Source organism: Coregonus lavaretus (assembly GCF_964263955.1).
Source record: "Coregonus lavaretus genome assembly, chromosome: 30".
Classification (NCBI taxonomy): domain Eukaryota; kingdom Metazoa; phylum Chordata; class Actinopteri; order Salmoniformes; family Salmonidae; genus Coregonus; species Coregonus lavaretus.
In genome coordinates, this window is record NC_140017.1 from 24,535,332 (window position 1) to 24,561,016 (window position 25,685).

The following is a 25,685-nucleotide window of genomic DNA, read 5'->3' on the forward strand; positions in this document are numbered from 1 at the left end:
CCCATTACATTTTTGTGCAGTGGAAACGCTTGATGAATGAATGCCTGTTGATAAATGTCAGAGGGATCTCCATTCACCATATAGGTACATTCCATTCTCCATGTAAGACACGAAACTATGGCAACACAAGTCATTTTACTGGGATAAATAATGTTTTTTAATTTTTTTATTGAATTTAATTGATTGTTGTTCAAGGCTCACAAATGACTCACTTTCGGTTATGTGTCCCCCTCCTTCCTGTCCCCTCCAGTCTGAACCCATACAGCTATGATGAGAGCTGTGTGTCCAGCAGCGTTGACCACCTGCCCCTGGCTGCCCTCCCGCTCCTCGCCATCGCTGCGCCACACTACCAGGACGCCGTGGCAACCCTCATCACCCGTGCCAACCAGGTCTACCACAGCTTCCTCGCGTCCCAGGACGGACAGGGCTTCACCGGACAGGTAAGTCCGTCCTCTAAAGTGTCCCTCCAGACAGGGCTTCACTGGCCAGGTGGGTCCGTCCTCTAAAGTGTCCCCCCATATAAGGCTTCACTGGCCAGGTGGGTCCGTCCTCTAAAGTGTCCCCCCATATAGGGCTTCACTGGCCAGGTGGGTCCATCCTCTAAAGTGGCCCCCATAAAGGGCTTTACTGTCCAAGTGGGTCCATCCTCTAAAGTGTCCCCCTGGCTCCCACAGGGTCACATTGACTGACTGGAGATGAATCCTACTGTAAGGAACGAGGGAGGAGAAGAGGAGAGTGTTCCCTTTAATCTCTCATGCCAAATCCAATAATGTGCTGCAGTCCGTTTAATGGAAGCCAATGATTTCCAGAGGAAGTGATGATTGGGATAGAGATGGCTGGGTAATCCTCTGTGTTCACTGTGGGGACTAATGTCGCCAGAGGCCTGCAGCTTTAACATGCTGTCTGCAGACCCCATTAACTCTCACACACCTGTGGACAATGCCCTCTTTGATAAGGACCTGTTCTAATTAAGCGCTGTAATTTTCAAGAGCACATTATTGGCAAAACCATACAATGTATAAACTCTATTATATTGAACTTCCTCTCCTTGCATAACTTTGACAAGATTTGTGGTCATATCGCAATTCCAAGTCAGGAAGCCAAGTACAATGGTGGCACGTCAAACCAATTAAGGAGAAATATGTTGTTCCCTCAGACTGAGTCAGTCCTAATGAAGTGTGCTATTGACATTCAGATTCGACTGTGGATCTGAACAGGCACAGGGCCCAAATCTGGCTGCTTGGCTGCCAACATTGATTGAGTGGAGCGAGGGTTTCTAAAACGGTGTGTGTGTGTGCGTCTGTGCGTGCATGTGTGTGTGTGTGTTGACGTCCAGGTGTGTGTGATGGGCGACTGTGTGGGAGGTGTGCTGTGCTTCGATGCCCTGTGTTTCAGCAGCAGCAGTAGTAGCAGCCAGAGGCAGCACAGCAGCCACAGCAGCAGCAGGAACAACAGCACTGAGAGCCTCAAGGTAGGAGCATGACACATTACAACTCAATCAACATGCTCTCTAACATGTTCTGTAAAACTGCACTTTTTGATGCCCCTAAGATAATTTTGAATTGAGGCATTACAATTTCAGTTTGTGCTTTCAACTTTCTCCCCATGGCGTGTAGCTAGAATTGTGTAAGATCTTCTCTGTTCAGACAGCTTTCCTCTCAGACAATCTCTCCTACCCTATGCTATCCAGGCCAAGACCTTGAAATGACTCGGTGTCCTCTCTCTCCGTCCTAAGCTGGCCTGTCTTTTCCTGTTTGTTTGCACCCAGTTACCACTGCATGATCGCCTGGGCTGCTCTCTCTGTCCGAACCTCTCCCCCCTCTCCCGCTCCCTCTCCCTCTTCCCCTTGCTCTCTCTCTCTCTCTCTCTCTCTCTCTCTCTCTCTCTCTCTATTCCTTTCTCTCTCTCTCTATTTCTCACTCTCTCTATTCTTCTCTGTCTGTTCTCATAGTTCCCCTCTCTCTCTCTAACCTCAAATATACTTTTCCCACTACTACTCTCTCAAACATAAAACAGGATCAATCTCTCTCTGTAGTTAGCAGACGTGGGTTCAAATACTTTTTAGGGTATTTCAATTACTTTCAGAGTCATTTAAAAGAAAGTACTTGAATATTAGAATGTATTTGGAAATACACATGGAACGTATTGGTATGTATTTGAAAAATACTGAAATACACAGACAAGTGTATTTTCAAATACAAATATTTAAATACTCCATGCATTTAAACCCGAGTCTGTTTGGTCCTAGGGGTATTTGAAATAATGTATTTGGGAACAAGTATTTTAACATACTGTAGTTTGAAATTATAGGCTATTTATAGGAAATTATTTGAAAATACTTTCAAATACTTCAAATAGAATAGTTGATTCGGCCATATTATTTGAAAAATACTCATACACAGAAAATAAGTATTTCAAATACAAATACTCAAATGCACCCAGGTCTGGTAGCTAGCCAGCTTGGATTAGCAATGAGCTGCTTATTTTTGTACAGTTATGGTATTTGAGTGTGAGTGAACCGTAAAGGCTTGTGTCCCACGCTCTCTTCCTCCCACACAGGATAACCATGAGGACAGCCCCTGTCACAGCCCCAGCCTGGGCCTCAGCTCCAGTAAGAGGCTGAGTAAGAGCAACATTGATATCTCGGCCCTGCCCAGCGATGAACACAGCCAGGGCAGACAGCCCCTCATCAGGAAACAGAGCGACTCGTATGATGGAGATACATCTACTGGACAACACAGCTTCTTCAGCAGGTACTGTAAACAGAGAACAGTACCCTGATGGAAGCTAACCCTTATCACAGCCCTAACCCTAGCTTCATGTCCACACCCCAGTTCAACCCTAACCCTAGCCTTAACCATAACCCTAACCCTAGCTTCATGTCCATACCCGGTTCAAACATAACCCTAGCCATAAGCCTAACCCTAGCTTCATGTCCACACCCCGGGCTCAACCCTAACTCTAATTTCAATTTCTATTGTCCTCCAAAAGTGTGGGCAATACCTCCAAGAGTGCAATTCATGCATCGTGGTTGGATTATGAGGAGGTAGTAAGTATACTTTTCCCTTTCCTCATACCAGTGATAGACACAGTGGGGATTATTCTGCCTTTTACCTCTCTTGGCAAGGACTCTGTTGACATTCCGATTCAATGAAGATATATTTTAAATACTGTAGATACTCAGACTTAGGGAAAATCCCATAAGAGTATACTCCTACCATCACATTCTTGGCCTATACCACTGTCATTAGATTCATATCTGAATATATTTTTAATGATCACGCAGTTCTATACCCAATGTTTATTCCAGACATTTCTATTGACATTTTTAATGATGTGTGTATAAGTGCACGTCCATCCCATCTATGTTCTTTGTGGTGTGATGGGATAACCCAGAAGTACTGTAGCTATCTGGCCCTTAGCCAGGTTGTCATGGGATGGTCTATCTCTAAGTGTGTCACTCTGCAATGTGTCCCTTTCTGCCTGCCTTTCTGCCTGTCTACCTGCCTGCTTGCCTGCTTGTCTGCTTTTCTGCCTACCTGTTTGTCTGCCGTCCTGCCTGCCATTCTGCCTGCCTGTCTTTCTGTCTGTCTATCTATGTGCCTGCCTGCCTGCCTGTGTGTCTACCTGCCTGCCTGCTCTGGGATATAAATAGCCTATTTGTGGCAGTGCCAGTGTGCATAGGACACTGACTACTGCAGGTGAATGTAGCTATAGCTGGGTGGATGGGGAGCTCTCAGCTCCCTACGATGCTACCAATTAACCAGCACCAAGCAACCAGTGTTCCCATTCCAAATCACATGCTCCAGTGAGGCCCACGTCAGCATAGTCACAGTCATAGAAATAGCATTTTATTTAAATGGCTACAGTAGCCAGATCCCTGGCAACCTAGGCTGCATCCTAAATGGCATCCTATTCCCTATTTAGTACACTACTCGTGGGGCTCTGGTCAAAAGTAATGCACTATATAGGTAATACGATGCCATTTGGGACTCAGCACTACTCTCTCAGAGATTTGACTTGTTCACACTGATTCCGTAGCGTGTCCATGGTGACGCACCTCTTATCGTCTTCTCCCCCTGCTTGTTATTCTCTTCAATAAAACCCCAGTCAGCTCAGCAGTGTGGAGGAGGGAGGAGGAGGAGGATGAAAGTTCCCCCCGGCCCTTCCCACAGGGCATCACCGCCCGGTCACAGGGAGGGCTCTGCTCTGGCTCAGTTTAGGTTATTATTAGAGCTGTGATTCCCAGGCATCAGCCCACACATCAGGAGCCTCTGGGAAGACTGCCTATCTCCGGGTCACCTGCGTGTCAGGAGCTTCCTTTTCCACCTCAACCAGGGAATTTCCCAGTAGGTACTCTGCTAACAACAAAAGCCTTTTCTCCTTCCTCTGTTGGAGTCGTGATCGGACAGAGAGTTTCTCTCTCTCCTTGTCTCTCTCTCTCTCTCATCAAAAACAAAGGACATGGTGATTGACTTTCGAAGGAACACGACCATGCACACACCATCACTGATAAAAGGTGAGCCCATCGAAATAGTGGAGGAGTGCAAATACCTTGGGCTAGTCATTGACAACAAACTGTCCTGGGATCAGTGTACTGACGCTATTTTTAAGAAAGGCCAACAGAGACTGTATTTCCTACGGAAACTGCACTTTTGTATGTTAATCTAACCATCATGGTTCTCATTCATTGAGCGCATTCTGTCCTACTGTTTGACCTACTGGTTTGGGAATATGAAGGTTGCACAGAAAAATAGGTTGGGCAGGATAGTCAGGACTTGCGGAAAAATTGTGGGGCAGCAACAGCAAGAACTGTCATCTCTGTACCTGGGCAGAGCCCTCCAGAAGTCGAATAAAATAGGGGTTGACCCTTCCCACCCATTCCACTTCGAATTCCAGCTCCTTCCCTCTGGCCGCAGGTACAGACTACCTAAGGTTAAAAAAAAATAGGGCCAAGTACTCTTTTATTCCGAATACAATTCTGCATCTTTACAAAGTGTTGGACTAATTGCAATTTACCACTTGCACTACGAAATTGCATTTACCCTGCCTACTGCCTTGTAAATATCCTTTGCTATTAGTTTTTTCCTTTTTTATATGTGATATGTTCTATGACTGCTGCAAAATGAATTGCCTCTCTGAGGACATTAACGTTTTCTGAATCTGAATCTCTCTCTCGCTCTTTCCTTCACTCTCTCATTCTAACTCTATCTCTCTCTTGGCCAATGAGACGACAGCCTGTGTCGTTCAGACCCCAGCAGAAAGAGGTGGATTAATGGAGGGCAGGAAAGGAGGTCAGAAGTTAGAGCAAGTGAGAGAGGCAGGCAGTGGGAAGACGAAAGACAAAGAGAGCAGCCGGCAATCCAAGGCGGATTGATTTTCCATCTTAGGCTGGCCACATACCATAATCCTTCTCTCCATGCTGGCCTTAGTGGTGGAAGTGTTAGTTTTGGTTGGGCTGGAGGGTCAAGAGGTCTTCTACAACTTCAGGGTCTGTAGAGTTATAGCCAGGCAGTAGGTTTAAGGCCAGCTTGGCTGTTTAAACATCCGCAAGCCCCATCCGTCTCTCTGCTCTACCAGGGAGAGAGAGGAGAGCTTTTCAGACTGAGTCAGAATGGGCTAGGGCCTTACTAAAGCCCCAGTCTCCTCTCCCAGATAACATGCTTACCACACACATGTTCAACCAACCTGTTATTTTACCTGCCCACTCAGGACACACACAGTGGACTGAGTAGTCAAAATCCATTATACTGAGTGATTGAGATGCAGGCTTGTATTTCAATTCGAGTCAGCCTCCCTCGCCTCTCTCTTTCTGTTTTTCTACAGGGATTGCAACATTTGTAGATTTGGTTTGTCATTTTTCTCTCTCTCTACCTCCCTCTTCTCTTTCACCTCCCTCTCTCCTTCCATCCATCCCTCTGCACCTCCCTCTCTCCTTCCCCTTCTCCCAGTCTGATGCAGGAGGGGGTGGACCTGCGTCCCGGCAGCAGCAGTAGTCTGATTTTGAACCCAGGGAGGTTTGACTTTGAGGTTTCCGAATGTTTCCTGCTGGGCTGTCCACTGGGCCTGGTGCTGGCCATGAGACGCACCGTACTGCCTGCTGTCCAGGGTAGATGTTGTTAGAGAAACACACACACTTCTCACACACCTCTGTGTCTAGGCAGTCCCTGATGCAACACCTTCCCCACAATGTTTAGCTACCTCTCTGATGGACCAGATCGATCTTCATACTTATTTTGCTTGAAAAGTCCACTACTTCATAATTGTACTACATACAGCAGATGCAGCTTTTTAAAGCCTTTCTAGACTACAAATATATGTAGAGGGCTACCTTTCCCACACATCACATTACACATTTTGTACACACAAGCCTTATAATTTATGAGTTCACAAGCGCTCCCTAATCTCTGCTGTCTGCTGTCGTGTCTCTCAGTGAGTCAACTCCGTCCTGCCTGCACCCAGATCTTCAACCTGTTTTATCCCTCGGACCCCTCTGCCTCCAGACTAGAGCCCCTGCTGGAGCCCCTCTTCCACAAGCTGCCCCCCTTCCCCATGCCGCGCTACCAGCGCTACCCCCTGGGAGAAGGACGCTCCACACTCATAGGTGAGTCAGTGGGAAACTGTTAATAGAAAATCTATTAAACTAAGGAGGAGATACCAGCGTATTCTCTTTTATAATTGTATCGCTGTACTGTATTAAACATATTTTGGGTTTTGCATTTCAAAGCCAGTGTGAAACATTTGTAGAATTCTAAGTAGGTTGGTTCAATAGCTGCACCACTGAGAACATCTTGACTGGCTGCATCACCACTTAGTATGGCAACTGCTTGGCATCCGACTGCGAGGCGCTACAGAGGGTAGTGCGTACGGCCCAGTACATCACTGGGGCCGAGCTCCCTGCCATCCAGGATCTCTATACCAGGCAGTGTCAGAGGAAGGCCCTAAAAATTGTAAAAGACTCCAGCCACACAATTCATAGACTGTTCTTTCTGCTATCGCACGCCAAGTCTGGGACCAAAAGGCTCCTGAACAGCTTCTACCCCAAGCCATAAGACTGCTGAACAGTTAATGAAATGGCAACCCGTACTAATTTATTTTCTTTTATATATGTTTTATTTTTATTTGGGGGGGGATGTCAGCTTTAATATTGCAGATAGATTGTAGCTTCCATCAATGTAATTGTCTGCATAATTTCCAATCCACCATATAAATATATTTTTTAAATATATACAGTACCAGTCAAAAGTTTGGACACACCTACTCATTCCAGGATTTTTCTTTATTTTTACTATTTTCTACATTGGACAATAATAGTGAAGACATCAAAACTATGAAATAACACATATGGAATCATGTAGTAACCAAAAAAGTGTTAACCTCTACGGGATCGGTGTCCCGTAACAACAAAAAACTTATCACGGTAACTGGTTTGATACATTCACCTCTGAAGGTAAATAATGTACTTACTTACATTCAGTAATCTCGCTCTGATTTGTCATCCTAAAGGTCCCAGAGATAAAATGTAGCATCGTTTTGTTTGATAAAATCAATTTTTATATTCAAATGTAGGAACTGGGTTCTACAGTTTAAACCCCTGCTGTCTCTGGCTCCACACCCACTCCGCCCGGCCATCTAGATGTGTGAAAGTTAGTGTATAAGCTAATGGTCCATCATGTATGACATTCCTGGGAGAGTGTAAACTTACATTTTGTATTACCATATCATTTTTGTATGTTCTTTATAGTTATGTACTTGAAAATGTATCAATTGACCAATTCGGCACATTTGGGCAGACTTGATAGAAAATAGTCCAGTATTGCAATGCTTCACTGGATCAGTCTGAAACTTTCACACACACTGCTGCCATCTAGTGGCCAAAATCTAAATTTCACCACAACTGCAATATTATATTGTGGCCTTTCTCTTGCATGTGTTATATTCTCCTACATTAATTTCACATTTCCACAAACTTCAAAGTGTTTTCTTTCAAATGGTATCAAGAATATGCATTTCCTTGCTTCAGGTCCTGAGCTACAGGCAGTTAGATTTGGTTATGTCATTTTAGGCGAAAATTGAAAAAAAGGGTCTGATACTTAAGAGGTTAAACAAATCAAATTATATGTTATATTTGAGGTTATTCAAAGTAGCCACCCTTTGCCTTGATGACAGCTTTACACACTCTTGACATTCCCTCGACCAGCTTCACCTGGAATGCTTTTCCAACAGTCTTGAAGGAGTTCCCACATATGCTGACCACTTGTTGGCTGCTTTTCCTTCACTCTGCACTCCAACTCATCTTTTTTGGTTACTACATGATTCCATATGTGTTATTTCATAGTTTTGATGTCTTCACTATTATTCTACAATGTAGAAAATAGTAAAAATAAAGAAAAACCCTTGAATGAGTAGGTGTGTCCAAACTTTTGACTGGTACTGTATATAATATATATATATATATATATATATATATATATATATATATATATATATATATATATATATATATATATATATATATATATATATATATATATATATTTATAAAACTCAGCAAAAAAAGAAACGTCCCTTTTTCAGGACCCTGTCTTTCAAAGATAATTCGTAAAAATCCAAATAACTTCACAGATCTTCATTGTAAAGGGTTTAAACACTGTTTCCCATGCTTGCTCAATGAACCATAAACAATTAGTGAACATGCACCTGTGGAGCGGTCGTTAAGACACTAACAGCTTACAGACGGTAGGCAATTAAGGTCACAGTTATGAAAACTTAGGACACTAAAGAGGCCTTTCTACTGACTCTGAAAAACACCAAAAGAAAGATGCCCAGGGTCCCTGCTCATCTGTGTGAATGTGCCTTAGGCATGCTGCAAGGAGGCATGAGGACTGCAGATGTGGCCAGGGAAATAAATTGCAATGTCCGTACTGTGAGACGCCTAAGACAGCGCTACTGGGAGACAGGACGGACAGCTGATTGTCCTCACAGTGGCAGACCATGTGTAACAACACCTGCACAGGATCGGTACATCCGACATTACACCTGCAGGACAGGTACAGGATGGCAACAACAACTGCCCGAGATGCACCAGGAACGCACAATCCCTCCATCAGTGCTCAGACTGTCCGCAATAGGCTGAGAGAGGCTGGACTGAGGGCTTGTAGGCCTGTTGTAAGGCAGGTCCTCACCAGACATCACCGGCAACGTCGCCTATGGTCACAAACCCTCCGTCGCTGGACCAGACAGGACTGCCAAAAAGTGCTCTTCACTGACGAGTCGCAGTTTTGTCTCATCAGGGGTGATGGTCAGATTCGCGTTTATCGTCGAAGGAATGAGCTTTACACCGAGGCCTGTACTCTGGAGCGGGATCGATTTGGAGGTGGAGGGTCTGTCATGGTCTGGGGCGGTGTGTCACAGCATCATCGGACTGAGCATGTTGTCATTGCAGGCAATCTCAGTGCTGTGCTTTACAGGGAAGACATCCTCCTCCCTCATGTACCCTTCCTGCTGCTCATCCTGACATGACCCTCCAGCATGACAATGCCACCAGCCATACTGCTCGTTCTGTGCGTGATTTCCTGCAAGACAGGAATGTCAGTGTTCTGCCATGGCCAGCGAAGAGCCCGGATCAGTCAGGAAGTTAAAGCTTGGTCGCAAATGGGTCTTCCAAATGGACAATGACCCCAAGCATACTTCCAAAGTTGTGGCAAAATGGCTTAAGGACAACAAAGTCAAGGTATTGGAGTGGCCATCACAAAGCCCTGACCTTAATCCTATAGAAAATGTGTGGGCAGAACTGAAAAAGCGTGCGCGAGCAAGGAGGCCTACAAACCTGACTCAGTTACACCAGCTCTGTCAGGAGGAATGGGCCAAAATTCACACAACTTATTGTGAGAAGCTTGTGGAAGGTTACCCGAAACGTTTGACCCAAGTTAAACAATTTAAAGGCAATGCTACCAAATACTAATTGAGTGTATGTAAACTTCTGACCCACTGGGAATGTGATGAAATAAATAAAACCTGAACTAAATCATTCTCTCTACTATTATTCTGACATTTCACATTCTTAAAATAAAGTGGTGATCCTAACTGACCTAAGACATGGAATTTTTTACTAGGATTAAATGTCAGGAATTGTGAAAAACAGAGTTTAAATATATTTGGCTAAGGTGTTTGTAAACTTCCGACATCAACTGTATACATTTTTTCTTACTTTTGAACTCTGCATTGTTGGGAAAGGGCTCGTAAGTAAGCATTTCACAGTTAAGTCTTATTTATTAGATTCTGAAACACACACACAAATGCGTGCACATACACACTCTCACACACACACAGTGGTGGAACTGAAGCTCTCACTGTCTATTTGCCTTAAAGAAACATAGGCGAGTCTGGCCCGAAGCCTTGCGTTTCAAAGTCATTATAATTCATCCTCTGGTGTGGTACATTACCCTTAGACTGCACACATACCTCTCTGAGGATCAGACTCAGACCCCAGTGTGTGTGTGTGTGTGTGTGTGTGTGTGTATGTGTGTGTGTGTGTGTGTGTGTGTGTGTGTGTGTGTGTGTGGTATTACTGGGTTAGATGTGTCAGGGTAGGTAGGTACTAAGTAGCACAATAATCCCACCGGGGACAAGAGGGCTGGCTTTAACACTCTAATGAAGCCCTGATTTATATAAATAATGTTTTTAGCCCCCTTCTGGGACATTGAGACTGAAATACCTTGCCTCTGCCCCTGCCTCTCTCAAAGTAAATCATTGGGAGAAAGTAATACGAAGGCTGTACAGTACACTGCAACCTACAGATGTTCTGGTTCTGTCCAGGGGGTGAACTTGTACATCAAGCTGCTTCACGCTACAGAAACAGGAGAAAGGCTCCTGCCCTATGGACCACTCTGGCTCGGACATAGCTTACTTATGGTTCATAAGGGAGTGCCACAGATCTAAAATGCTGAAAGAAACCTACTTCATGCGGTTACATGAAGTAACCGCAAATAATTATAATTATGTCACAACAACATCAACAACAGCAAATTACATGTTAGCAACTCCCCATATTAGGAAACTGCTTACTCAAAATATTTGTCATCCTATTCAGAAGTAACCTGACAGTGAGAAAATGTTATGTTTAATTAGAGGGGAGGAATCCCATGATGCATCAGTAGTTTGAGAGACTGGTGTTGAGCAAGGGGGCGGAGGGTAAAGGGAGACACTTTCACACTTTCACAGTCTGCCTCCCAAATGGCACACAATTCTCTATATAGAGCACTTCTTTTTTTTAAAGTAGTGCTCTATATAGGGAATAGGGTGCCATTTGGGACAAAGCCACAGTCTCTCACAGCTTTACTGATTTTTAATTATGCCACTAAATGGCGCCGGAGGATAATGAAAGGGAAATGATAATGGCACCGGAGGAGATGGCTGCGTTTTTACAGGCTCTTAACCAATTGTGCTATTTTGTGTGTTTTCTCATGTAATTTGTAACTTATTTTGTACATAATGTTTCTGCCACCGTCTTTTGGATATCTGCCATGAGCTTCTGGATATCAGAACAGCTATTACTCACCTCGAACTGGACTAAGATTATTTATTTTAACGAGTCGGACGCGAAGGATTTACTCCAAATACCTGACCAGGCACAAATCCCTGTCATTCGCGTGAAGAGAAGACACAGATACAGGGGACGCAGAGGAGAATTCGTCGGCGAGTGGGTAACCTGCCTCTACCATCTGTCCTATTGGCCAATGTGCAATCATTGGAGAATAAACTGGGATGAGCTCCGGTCAAGACTATCCTACCAACGGGACATGAAAAACTGTAATATCTTATGTTTCACCGAGTCGTGGCTGAACGACGACATGGATAATATACAGTTGGCTGGTTTTTCCATGCATCGGCAAGACAGAACAGCTGCCTCCGGTAAGACAAGGGGTGGCAGTCTGTGTCTATTTGTTAATAACAGCTGAACGCGAAATCAAATATTAAGGAAGTCTGAGGTAGAGTAACTCATGATAAGCTGTAGACCACACTATTTACCAAGAGAGTTTTCATCTATATTTTTTGTAGCTGTCTATTTACCACCACAAACCGATGCTGGCACTAACACAGCACTCAACGAGCTGTATAAAGCCATAAGCAAACAAGAAAATGCTCATCCAGAGGCGGCGCTCTTAGTGGCCGGGGACTTTAATGCAGGGAAACTTACATCCGTTTTACCTCATTTCTACCAGCATGTTACATGTGCAACAAGAGGGAAAAAAACTCTAGACCACCTTTACTCCACACACAGAGACGCGTACAAAGCTCTCCCTCGCCCTCCATTTGGCAAATCTGACCATAATTATATCCTCCTGATTCCTGCTTACAAGCAAAAACGAAAGAATAAACTGCCAGTATGAAAATGTATGCACTCACTAACTGTAAGTCGCTCTGGATAAGAGCGTCTGCTAAATGACTAAAATGTAAAGCAGGAAGTACCAGTGACTCGCTCAATACGGAAGTGGTCAGATGACGCAGATGCTAAGCTACAGGACTGTTTTGCTAGCACAGACTGGAATATGTTCCGGGACTCATCCGATGGCATTGAGGAGTATACCACATCAGTCACTGGCTTCATCAATAAGTGCATCGATGACGTTGTCCCCACAGTGACCGTACGTACATACCCCAACCAGAAGCCATGGATTACAGGCAACATCCGCACTGAGCTAAAGGGTAGAGCTGCCGCTTTCAAGGAGCTGGACTCTAACCCGGACACTTATAAGAAATCCCGCTATGCCCTCAGACGAACCATCAAACAGGCAAAGCGTCAATACAGGACTAAGAGTGAATCCTACTACACCGGCTCCGACGCTCATCGGATGTGGCAGGGCTTGCAAACTATTATGGACTACAAAGGGAAGCCCAGCCGCCAGCTGCCCAGTGACACAAGCCTACCAGATGAGCTAAATGACTTCTATGCGTGCTTCAAGGCAAGCAACACTGAAGCATGCATGAGAGCACCAGCGTCTGAAGTTTGCCAATGAACATCTGAATGATTCAGAGGAGAACTGGGTGCAAGTGTTGTGGTCAGATGAGACCAAAATCGAGCTCTTTGGCATCAACTCAACTCGCCATGTTTGGAGGAGGAGGAATGCTGCCTATGACCCCAAGAACACCATCCCCACCGTCAAACATGGAGCTGGAAACATTATGCTTTGGGGGGGGGGGGGGGGGGGACAGGACAACTTCACCGCAAAAGGGACGATGGACGGGGCCATGTACCATCAAATCTTGGGTGAGAACCTCCTTCCCTCAGCCAGGGCATTGAAAATGGGTTGTGGATGGGTATTTCAGCATGACAATGACCCAAAACACACGGCCAAGGCAACAAAGGAGTGGTTCAAGAAGAAGCACATTAAGGTCCTGGAGTGGCCTAGCCAGTCTCCAGACCTTAATCCCATAGAAAATATGTGGAGTGAGCTGAAGGTTCGAGTTGCCAAACGTCAGCCTCGAAACCTTAATGACTTGGAGAAGATCTGCAAAGAGGAGTGGGACAAAATCCCTCCTAAGATGTGTGCAAACCTGGTGGCCAACTACAAGAAACGTCTGACCTCTGTGATTGCCAACAAGGGTTTTGCCACCAAGTACTAAGTCATGTTTTGCAGAGGGGTCAAATATGTATTTCCCTCATTAAAATGCAAATCAATTGATAACATTTTTGACATGCGTTTTTCTGGATTTTGTTGTTGTTATTCTGTCTCTCACTGTTCAAATAAACCTACCATTAAAATTATAGACTGATCATGTCTTTGTCAGTGGGCAAACGTACAAAATCAGCAGGGGATCAAATACTTTTTTCTCTCACTGTACATGTTTCAAGCAGACCACCATAGTCCCTGTGCCCAAGAACACCAAGGTAACCTGCCTAAATGACTACCGACCCGTAGTACTCACGTCTGTAGCCATGAAGTGATTTGAAAGGCTGGTCTTGGCTCACATCAACACCATCATCCCAGAAACCCTAGACCCATTCCAATTTGCATACCGCCCCAACAGATCCACACTTGACGCAATCTCAATTGCACTCAATACTGCCCTTTCCCACCTGGACAAAAGGAACACCTATATGAGAATGCTGTTCATTGACTACTGCTCAGCGTTCAACACAATAGTGCCCTCAAAGCTCATCACTAAGCTAAGGACCCTGGGACAAAACACCTCCCTCTGCAACTGGATCCTGGACTTCCTGACGGGCTGCCCCCAGGTGGTAAGGGTAGGTAACAACACATCTGCCACGCTGATCCTCAACACGGGGGGCCCCTCAGGGGTGCGTGCTTAGTCCCCTCCTGTACTCCCTGTTCACCAATGACTGCGTGGCCAAGCATGACTCCAACACCATCATTAAGTTTACCGACGACACAACAGTGGTAGGCCTGATCACCGACAACGATGAGACAGCCTATAGGGAGGAGGTCAGAGACCTGGCCGTGTGGTGCCAGGACAACAACCTCTCCCTCAATGTGAGCAAGACAAAGGAGATGATCGTGGACTACAGGAAAAGGAGGACTGAGCACGCCCCTATTCTCATCGACTGGGCTGTAGTGGAGCAGGTTGAGAGCTTCAAGTTCCTTGGTGTCCACATCACCAACAACCTATCATGGTCCAAACACACCAAGATAGTCGTGAAGAGGGCACGACAACGCCTATTCCCCCTAAGGAGACTGAAAAGATTTGGCATGGATCCTCCGATCCTCAAAAGGTTCTACAGATGCACCATCGAGAGCATCCTGACTAGTTGCATCACCGCCTGGTATGGCAACTGCTCGGCCTACGACCGCAAAGCGCTACAGAGGGTAGTGCGTATGGCCCAGTTCATCACTAGGGCCAAGCTTCCTGCCATCCAGGACCTCTATACCAGGCGGTGTCAGAGGAAGGCCAAAAAATTGCCAGACTCCACCCTAGTCATAGACTGTTCTCTCTGCTACCGCACGGCAAGCGGTACCGGAGCGCCATCTAGGTCCAAAAGGCTTCTAAACAGCTTCTACCCCCAAGCCATAAGACTGCTGAACAGCTAATCAAATGGCTACCCAGACTATTTGCATTGACCCTCCCTCCCCTTTTTTTTATCGCTGCTTTTTCTCGCTGTTTATTATCTATTATATATGCATAGTCACTTTACCCCTACCTACATGTACATATTACCTCAACTAACCTGTACCCCTGTATATAGCCTCGTTATTTTATTGTTGCTCTTTTATTTTTTACTTTTATTTAGTAAATATTTTTTCTTAACTCTTATTTTTCTTAAAACTGCATTGTTGGTTAAGGGCTTGTAAGTAAGCATTTCACGGTAAGGGTTACACCTGTGCATGTGACAAATAAAATAGGATTTATTTTATATATTTTTTTTTTTATCCATTGAGGCTGTAAAAATATGAGTTGAATTAAAACACACCCACGCAGGCACGCACACGCACACACAAACACAAACACACTGAAACACCCCATTAATTATTTAAAGCTATGGTGTCATGGAGAAGTGCTCAAATCCTACTCCTCACTGTGGAGGCTTTATTGTGATGAAGGCCAGTAATACAGAGAAAATCAGCTTTCTGTTTGGTTGTGTTTCTATTGACTGAACTGCAACTGTAATAGACAAACAGCCAGTGCTCTGCAACTGTCAACTCTGAGTTGACAACTCTGAGTTGACAGTTGAGACAAACTGAGTTTGTATGGTTATGTCTTTCATATCGCACAGGGAGACTTAAGTCCTTGCATTGTACTGCAGCAATATATACACACGCACACACACACACACAAACACACACACACACATGCACACACCACACACACACACACACACACACACACACACACACACACACACACACACACACACACACACACACACACACACACACACACACACACACACACACACACACACACACACACACACACACACACACACACACACACACACACAGAGAACAGTATGCCTTTGAAGCCGGGCTGTAGTAAAGAGACGTTTCAAGGCCCCAGTATAATCATGAAAATCTCCTTCTTCTGTCCTCTGTCCACCACAATCTTGGTGCTTTCATTATCCTTAACCCCCTCTATTTCCATACTGATAGTGGTGTTGTGGTCCCTATCTATCTCCTGGTTCTCCTGGTGCCTCCTACCCCCCTGCCCTCTTCTCTCACCCCTCTCCTACCCCCCTGCCCTCTTCTCTCACCCCTCTCCTACCCCCCTGCCCTCTTCTCTCACCCCTCTCCTACCCCCCTGCCCTCTGCTCTCACCCCTCTCCTGGTGTCTCCTACCACCCTGCCCTTTGCTCTCACCTCTCTCCTACCACCCTGCCCTCTGCTCTCACCCCTCTCCTGGTGCCTCCAACCCCCTTGCCCTCTGCTCTCACCCCTCTCCTACCTCCTTGCCCTCTCCTCTCACCCCTCTCCTACTCCCCCACCCTCTACTCTCACCCCTCTCCTACCCCCCCGCCCTCTACTCTCACCCCTCTCTTACCTCCTTTCCCTCTGCTCTCACCCCTTTCCTGGGGCCTCCAACCCCCTTTCCCTCTCCTCTCACCCCTCTCCTACCCCCCCGCCCTCTACTCTCACCCCTCTCCTACCTCCCTGCCCTCTGCTATCACCCCTCTCCTACCTCCCTGCCCTCTGCTCTCACCCCTTTCCTACCTCCCTGCCCTCTGCTCTCACCCCTCTCCTACCTCCCTGCCCTCTGCTCTCACCCCTCTCCTACCGCCCTGCCCTCTGCTCTCACCCCTCTCCTACCTCCCTGCCCTCTGCTCTCACCCCTCTCCTACCTCCCTGCCCTCTGCTCTCACCCCTCTCCTACCGCCCTGCCCTCTGCTATCACCCCTCTCCTACCTCCCTGCCCTCTGATATCACCCCTCTCCTACCTCCCTGCCCTCTGCTATCACCCCTCTCCTACCTCCCTGCCCTCTGCTATCACCCCTCTCCTACCGCCCTGCCCTCTGCTCTCACCCGTTTCCTACCGCCCTGCCCTCTGCTCTCACCCCTCTCCTACCTCCCTGCCCTCTGCTCTCACCCCTCTCCTACCTCCCTGCCCTCTCCTCTCACCCCTCTCCTACCTCCCTGTCATTACCTCCCCCTTAGAGACTGTCATCTCACTCCCTATTTCTCTCTCTCTCTCACTCTCTCTCTCTACCTCTTGCCTCTCTCTCTCTCTCTGTCTCTCTTTCTCTCTCTCTTTCTCTCTGCATCTTGTCTCTCTTTCCCACCCTCTTCATCCCTCTCTGTTTTACCCGCAGATTCTGCCACCCCTTTCTTTCAAACATTTTATTTTATATTTTGCATTAAATGACAGTCACCAACATTCAGAAGGTTCTGTCTTTCTCTCATCTCTCTCTCTCTCTCTCTCTCTCTCTCTCTCTCTCTCTCTCTCTCTCTCTCTCTCTCTCTCTCTCTCTCTCTCTCTCTCTCTCTCTCTCTCTCTCTCTCTTTCTTTCTCTCTCATCTATCTTTCTCTCTCTCTCTCAGTCACTCTCTCAACCTCTGTTTCTCTTCCAGCAAACATTGTTAAAATCCTGGTGATGTTTCTTTCTCTCGACAGACAGTGCGTCACAGTCAGCGTTCCCTGTCTGTGTGCAGTGTGCTGTGAAAAACAAAGTCCCCACTAACACTAAAGTGACAGAGGATGAGGACCCACTGAGAGTAGAAGGAACAGGGCTCATTAAAGATAGCAGATGAGTGTGTGCTTGTGTGTGTGTGTGTGTTTGTGTGTGTGTGTGTGTGTGTGTGTGTGTGTGTCAGGGTTAGTAGAATGTGGTGCCGGTCATTTGGCCTGCAGCATTCTCATTTTAAGGACATTTGAGAAATGTACTGGACCCATATGCATTGGGTGCGTAATGGTGTTCAGAATGACAGAATTCACATTTAGATTATGGTTATTCATCTTAACAGAGGATGCAGGGAAATTTAGAAAAGGGGAGCTCTAAAGATGCAACAACTAGCATGGGTTACTAAAATGACTAGAATTGTGCCGTTGGCTACTGGAGAAAGAAGCCTCCCTGCCTTTTCGTATGTGCACTTGAATGGCGAATGGTAAGCACACTTCAATTACCAATTGAAAAATAAAGCTCTTTTTAGTAGCTCTTTTTCATTGTGGCCATTGAAACTGTTTTTAACACGCGATTGCATTTAGAATGGTTACGCAATGATTGGGCTTATAAAAGCACGTTTCACTCCAGCAGCAACATGAGCTGTTTGAGAAGCGGTAGCAGCTCATAGGCTCTGTATCTGTACCCTGTGCTCGTGTGATAAACATAACGACTAACGAAAATACACACAATTAAATTTAATTCCACTAAATTATGCAAATGAACCTATAGACCGATAAGGATGACCAGTCAAATGTATTTCCATCTACAGGTATTTCCGACAATGAATAGGATAAAAAGCATTATTTAGCAATGGGATTTTTTTTATTCTCTCGGACAATTGGCTGGCACCAGTTTTATTTATCAGCTTTCAATTTTTTTAGGCTAATGGAAACCGTAGTGTGTGTGTGTGTCCATGCATGTGCTTGACTACGTGCATGTGTAAAAGGATACAACAGATGAAGGAAAATATCTGTCACACCCAGTCACATTTTGTACACTAATTGCCATACAACAGAACCTTAATTTCACTCTCTCATTTACATTCCAACATTTACTTAGCCATGTATGACACTGTGAATATGTATGTGACTATCCATGGTACCTTAACCCATGCCTATAAAAAGACCAGTCCAAACTGGCCACCATCACTGCAGGCCTGTTTTAGCTCCACCTGATTCCCCAACACGCCTGCCTGGGAAAGCAGCCTGGAATTGGTATTCCGCTGCGGTTGCCAGTCCCTTACAGACAGGGGAAATTAGACTGACAGCCGGATAGAGGCTGGAGGAGCATCCAATGCTTTGTTTAAACGCTCCGCTAAAGGTCACATACGAAGAGTTAACCTCACTTGAATGGATTGCATAATGAAAGTAGACATCCTTTAAGGACCGAGCTGATAGATGACGGCTCACAATAACATATTTTGATATGCAGACATGCAAACACACAGGAATATAGTCACATAAATACATAAAATCACACACACACACATAAACACACATAAACATTCAAGCATCATCAAAACAAACATCCAGCAAACACATTGCCTCTCCATAGATAGCTGGTTAAATAGAGGAATACAAATGGGAGTCCTCTAACAGATGACCAGTAGAGGTGGAGATGCACTGCTCCCTGTTTAGCATTCTGATACAGGCAAATGCTCTCATTGTATACTGTATCTCCATATCCTGTCATCCATGCTGCTCGCTCAAACTGTTCCCCCCTCATCCCCTCCCCCCTGCTCCCCATAATATAAATCATCCAGCCTTTCTGTGTTCTACTGGCCCTGTCATAATGTAAAAACTAAATACATGGCTACTGATGGATCCACTGGTTCAACATGGAGAGGCCGTAGCCTGCTAAGAAACATGTAATCAAACTGGTCCACCCTCTACATCTGTGGCATCCAGTAATTCACAGCTCGGTAACCAGTAATCACCCACACATACACATATATGCATGCACGCATCCACAGACACACACACACACATCATACACACACAGACCTGCCCTTAAATATGGCTGTACTTAATGGAACGTTCTCCAGGCAGACATTCAGGCAGACACTCAATGGAACGTTCCCCAGGCAGACACTCAGACTGTCTGTTCCTTTCAGAGGCACGGTCAGTCAATGTTAAATGTAATGAGAGAGATTACCATGCTATACTGCAAGTGCCTTATATGTAATTGAGACGGAGGACAGACCGACAACAGACTGTGTCTGCATCCCAAATGGGAACCTATTCCCTATAGTGGGCCCTGGTCAAAAGTAGTGCGCTACTTGAAAATAGGGTGTCATTTGGGACAAACCCCATAGGATATTGTTATTGGGTTGCTTATATGGATATTGGTATGTCGATGCTTTTCTTTTCTTTTTTACACTCAATTTACTGGCTTTGTCCTTCCCCTCCCTCTTTCTGTCTACAGTACAGTACACCATAGCATAGTTGTTACGGAAGGCTAATGATAATGTTGCCAGAGCTGGAGAATTTATTGGAACAATGTGGATGCACTCATATAGCCTATACTACAGATAGCCTTTACTACAGATAGCCTTTACTACAGATAGCCTTTACTACAGATAGCCTTTACTACAGCCTTTCATTACAATAAACAACAACACTGTACTGTAACACTAAACTGTAACCATGCCAACCATACCTTAGCCCGAGTTATGCTACTGCCAGAGAGCGAGAGTATATTGTCAAGCTATTACAGACATATACAGTGCCTTCAGAAAGTATTCAGACCCCTTGACTTTTTCCACATTTTGTTATGTTACAGCCTTATCCTAAAATGTATTAAATATTTTTGTGGCCTCCATCATTCATAAATGGGAGAAGTTTGGAACCACCAAGAATCTTCCGAGAGCTGGCCGCCTGGCCAAACTGAGCAATTGCGGGAGAAGGGCCTTGGTCAGAGAGGTGACCAAGAACCCGATGGTCACTCTGACAGAGCTCTAGAGTTCCTCAGTGGAGATGAGAGAACCTTCCAGAAGGACAACCATCTCTGCAGCACTCCACCAATCAGGCCTTTATGGTAGTGGCCAGACGGGAGCCACTTCTCAGTAAAAGGCACATGACAGCCCGCTTGGAGTTTGCCAAAAGTCACCTAAAGACTCTCAGACCATGAGAAACAAGATTCTCTGGTCTGATGAAACCAAGATTGACCTCTTTGGCCTGAATGCCAAGTGTCACGTCTGGAGGAAACAAGGATCATCCCTACGGTGAAGCATGGTGGTGGCAGCATCATGCTGTGGGGATGTTTTTCAGCGGCAGGGACTGGGAGACTAGTCAGGATTGAGGCAAAGATGAACGGAGCAAAGTACAGAGAGATCCTTGATAAGCACTCAGGACCTCTGACTAGGGGTGAAGGTTAACCTTCCAACAGGACAACAACCCTAAGCACACAGCCAAGACAACGCAGGAGTAGCTTCGGGACAAATCTCTGAATGTCCTTGAGTGGGCCAGCCAGAGCCCGGAATTGAACCCGATCTAACATCTCTGGAGAGTCCTGAAAATAGCTGTGCAGCGATGCTCCCCAACCAACCTGACAGATCTTGAGAGGATCTGCAGAGAAGAATGGGAGAAACTTCCCAAATACAAGTGTACCAAGCTTGTAGCGTCATACCCAAGTAGACTTGAGGCTGTATTCGTTGCCAAAGCTGCTTTAACAAAGTACTGAGTAAAGGGTTTGAATACCTATGTAAATGTAATATTTCCGGATTTTACTTTTAATACATTTGCAAACATTTCTAAAAACCTGTTTTTGCTTTGTCATTATGGGATATTTGTAACAATGTACGCTGGGAGTCGGGAAGCAAGTACAGGGAGTGCATTTAATGATAAATAAAACATGAAAAAAAAAAACAAGAGTAGTGTACAGACAGGAACAGAGTAACAGAATCAATAACGCCTAGGGAAGGAACCAAAGGGAGTGACATATACAGTATATATATTTTGTATTTATTTAACCTTTATTTAACCAGGTAAGCCAGTTGAGAACAAGTTCTCATTTACAACTGCGACCTGGCCAAGATAAAGCAAAGCTGTGCGATTAAAAACAACAACAACACAGAGTTGCATATGGAATAAACAAAACATACAGTCAATAACACAATAGAAAATCTATATACAGTGTATGCAAATGTAGTAAGTTATGGAGATTGTCACACCCTGGCTCTGGGGACTCTATATGTTGAGCCAGGGTGTGCAAATTCTATGTGTTTATGTTCTGTGTGGGAGTTCTAGTTGTGGTATTTCTATGTTGGCCCGAGTGGCTCCCAATCAGAGGCAACGAGTGTCAGCTGTTGCTGGTTGTCTCTGATTGGGAGCCATATTTAAACAGTCTGTTTCCCTTAGTGTTTGTGGGATCTTGTTCCGTTTGGTTTGTTCCGTGTTTGAGTTAACCTTAGGACTGCACGTATCGTTTGTTGTTTTTGTATTATCACTAAAGATAATAAATATGTTCGTTCATCACGCTGCGCCTTGGTCTACTCCGGCTAACGTACGTGACAGAGATAAGGCAATAAATAGGCCATAGTGCAAAATAATTACAATTTAGTATTAACACTGGAGTGATAGATGTGCAGAAGATGATGTGCAAATAGAGATACTGGGGTGCAAATGAGCAAAATAAATAACAATATGGGGATGAGGTAGTTGGGTGGGCTAATTACAGATGGGCTGTGTACAGGTGCAGTGATCGGTAAGCTGCTCTGACAACTGATGCTTAAAGTTAGTGAGGGAGATAAGAGTCTCCAGCTTCAGAGATTTTTGCAGTTCGTTCCAGTCATTGGCAGCAGAGAACTGGAATATATGGCGGCAAAGGAGGTGTTGGCTTTGGGGATGACCAGTGATATATACCTGCTGGTTCACATACTACTGGTGGGTGTTGCTATGGTGACCAATGAGCTAAGATAAGGCGGGGATTTGCCTAGCAGTGATTTATAGATGACCTGGAGCCAGTGGTTTTGGCGATGAATATGTAGTGAGGGCCAGCCAACGAGAGCGTACAGGTCACAATGGTGGGTAGTATATGGGGCTTTGGTGACAAAACGGATGGCACTGTGATAGACTACATCCAATTTGCTGAGTACAGTGTTGGAGGCTATTTTGTAAATGACATCGCCGAAGTCAAGGATCGGTAGGATAGTCAGTTTTACGAGGGCATGTTTGGCAGCATGAGTGAAGGAGGCTTTGTTGCGAAATAGGAAGCCGATTCTAGATTTAACTTTGGATTGGAGATGCTTAATGTGAGTCTGGAAGGAGAGTTTACGGTCTAACCAGACACCTAGGTATTTGTAGTTGTCCACATATTCTATGTCAGACGAGAGTAGTGATTCTAGTCAGGTGGGCGGGTGAAAGCAACGTTGATCTCATGGAGCCTCAGGCCGAGGGAGATTGACAGTTATTTTGTGTTTCTTCCATTTGCGAATAATCGCACCAACTGTTGTCACCTTCTCACCAAGCTGCTTGGCGATGGTCTTGTAGCCCATTCCAGCCTTGTGTAGGTCTACAATCTTGTCCCTGACATCCTTGGAGAGCTCTTTGGTTTTGGCCATGGTGGAGAGTTTGGAATCTGATTGATTGATTGCTTCTGTGGACAGGTGTCTTTTATACAGGTAACAAACTGAGATTAGGAGCACTCCCTTTAAGAGTGTGCTCCTAATCTCAGCTCGTTACCTGTATAAAAGACACCTGGGAGCCAGAAATCTTTCTGATTGAGAGGGGGTCAAATACTTATTTCCCTCATTAAAATGCAAATCAATTTATAACATTTTTGACATGCGTTTTTCTGGATTTTGTTGTTGTTATTCTGTCTCTCACTGTTCAAATAAACCTACCATTAAAATTATAGACTGATCATTTCTTTGTCAGTGGGCAAACGTACAAAAAAAGCAGGGGATCAAATACTTTTTTCCCTCACTGTATAGGAAATGATGACACATTTCCCTTGTCTATCTGTCTTTCTCATTTCTCTTCATTGCTCTCTCTCTTTTTTTTTAGGGGGGGGGGGGGGGGGGTAGATCAGCTTTAATATTGCAGATAGATTGTAACTTCCATCAATGTAATTGTCTCCATCACTTCCAATCCCCCATATGTTTTTCTTCTACAGTTGAAGTCGGAAGTTTACATACCCCTTAGCCAAATACGTTTAAACTCAATAAATTGGGTGAATTTTGGCCCATTCCTCCTGACAGAGCTGGTGTAACTGAGTCAGGTTTGTAGGCCTCCTTGCTCGCACACGCTTTTTCAGTTCTGCCCACAAATTTTCTATAGGATTGAGGTCAGGGCTTTGTGATGGCCACTCCAATACCTTGACTTTGTTGTCCTTAAGCCATTTTGCCACAACTTTGGAAGACCCATTTGCGACCAAGCTTTAACTTCCTGACTGATGTCTTGAGATGTTGCTTCAATATATCCACATCATTTTCCTTCCTCATGATGACATCTATTTTGTGAAGTGCACCAGTCCCTCCTGCAGCAAAGCACCCCCACAGCATGATGCTGCCACCCCCGTGCTTCACGGTTGGGATGGTGTTCTTCGGCCTGCAAGCGTCCCCCCTTTTTCCTCCAAACATAACGATGGTCATTATGGCCAAACAGTTCTATTTTTGTTTCATCAGACCAGAGGACATTTCTCCAAAAAGTACGATCTTTGTGCAGTTGCAAACCGTAGTCTGTCTTTTTTATGGCGGTTTTGGAGCAGTGGCTTCTTCCTTGCTGAGCGGCCTTTCAGGTTATGTCGATATAGGACTTGTTTTACTGTGGATATAGATACTTTTGTACCTGTTTCCTCCAGCATCTTCACAAGGTCCTTTGCTGTTGTTATGGGGTTGATTTACACTTTTCGCACCAAAGCACGTTCATCTCTAGGAGCGGTATGACGGCTGCGTGGTCCCATGGGGTTTATACTTGCATACTATTGTTTGTACAGATGAACGTGGTACCTTCAGGCGTTTGGAAATTGCTCCCAAGGATGAACCAGACTTGTGGAGGTCTAAATTTTTTTTATGAGGTCTTGGCTGATTTATTTTGATTTTCCCAGAATGTCAAGCAAAGAGGCACTGAGTTTGAAGGTAGGCCTTGAAATACATCCACAGGTACACCTCCAATTGACTCAAATGATGTCAATTAGCCTATCAGAAGCTTGTAAAGCCATGACATCATTTTCTGGAATTTTCCAAGCTGTTTAAAGGCACAGTCAACTTAGTGTATGTAAACTTCTGACCCACTGGAATTGTGATACAGTGAATTATAAGTGAAATAATCTGTCTGTAAACAATTGTTGGAAAAATTACTTGTGTCATGCACAAAGTAGATGTCCTAACCGAATTGCCCAAACTATAGTTTGTTAACAAGACATTTGTGGAGTGGTTGAAAAACGAGTTTTAATGACTCCAACCTAAGTGTATGTAAACTTACGACTTCAACTGTACATACATACATATACACATACATACATATAAATACATATACATACATATATATACATATCCTTTTTAAAAATATATTTCCCTTTATTACTTTCCAACCCCACCACCCCTTCCCTAATTGGAGTAAACTAGTTAACAACAATGCTTAGGCCTCGACTTCCAGCTTATACATACTATATACATTTCATGGACACAGTCAATTTTACAATAATTATATTTTGTTTGTTTTTACTCCTGAACTTCCTCTACCCTCAACCTCTCCGATCATTTTCATGATGTCCATCCGGTTTGCTTCTATATGCCATATCTTTCTAACTGTGCTCTTTCACAAAAGCTCTCAACCTATAACCTATATACTTATTATGGACACAGTATGCTTTACATTAGTTATCTTGTTGTTATTAGTTGTTGTTAGTTGTTATTAGTCCCATCCTTCAACTCCATTCAACACCTCCCATATGTCTCTTAACACCATCCATATTGGATTTCTATTTGCCATATATTTTTCAACTGTACTGTGATGTTTTACAAAAGTTCTGAACCCTTCTATTCTCATTGTTTCTACAGATTGTAAATTGAAAATAAACATTTTTGCTAAAAGTATTATTATATTATTGATCGATTAACTATTACATT

General features: G+C 44.7%; 1 protein-coding gene across 1 annotated transcript in view; it reads left to right on the forward strand.

Moving 5' to 3' along the window:
• LOC311105584 (membrane-associated phosphatidylinositol transfer protein 3-like) overlaps positions 1 to 25,685 on the forward strand; it is a 133,481-nt gene that overhangs the window by 72,146 nt on the left and 35,650 nt on the right. Inside the window, exons 6-10 of the mRNA XM_084147775.1 lie at positions 251 to 440; positions 1,337 to 1,471; positions 2,560 to 2,753; positions 5,952 to 6,109; positions 6,434 to 6,604. Coding sequence (XP_084003901.1) covers positions 251 to 440; positions 1,337 to 1,471; positions 2,560 to 2,753; positions 5,952 to 6,109; positions 6,434 to 6,604 — 848 coding nt within the window. The remainder of the gene's footprint in view (positions 1 to 250; positions 441 to 1,336; positions 1,472 to 2,559; positions 2,754 to 5,951; positions 6,110 to 6,433; positions 6,605 to 25,685) is intronic.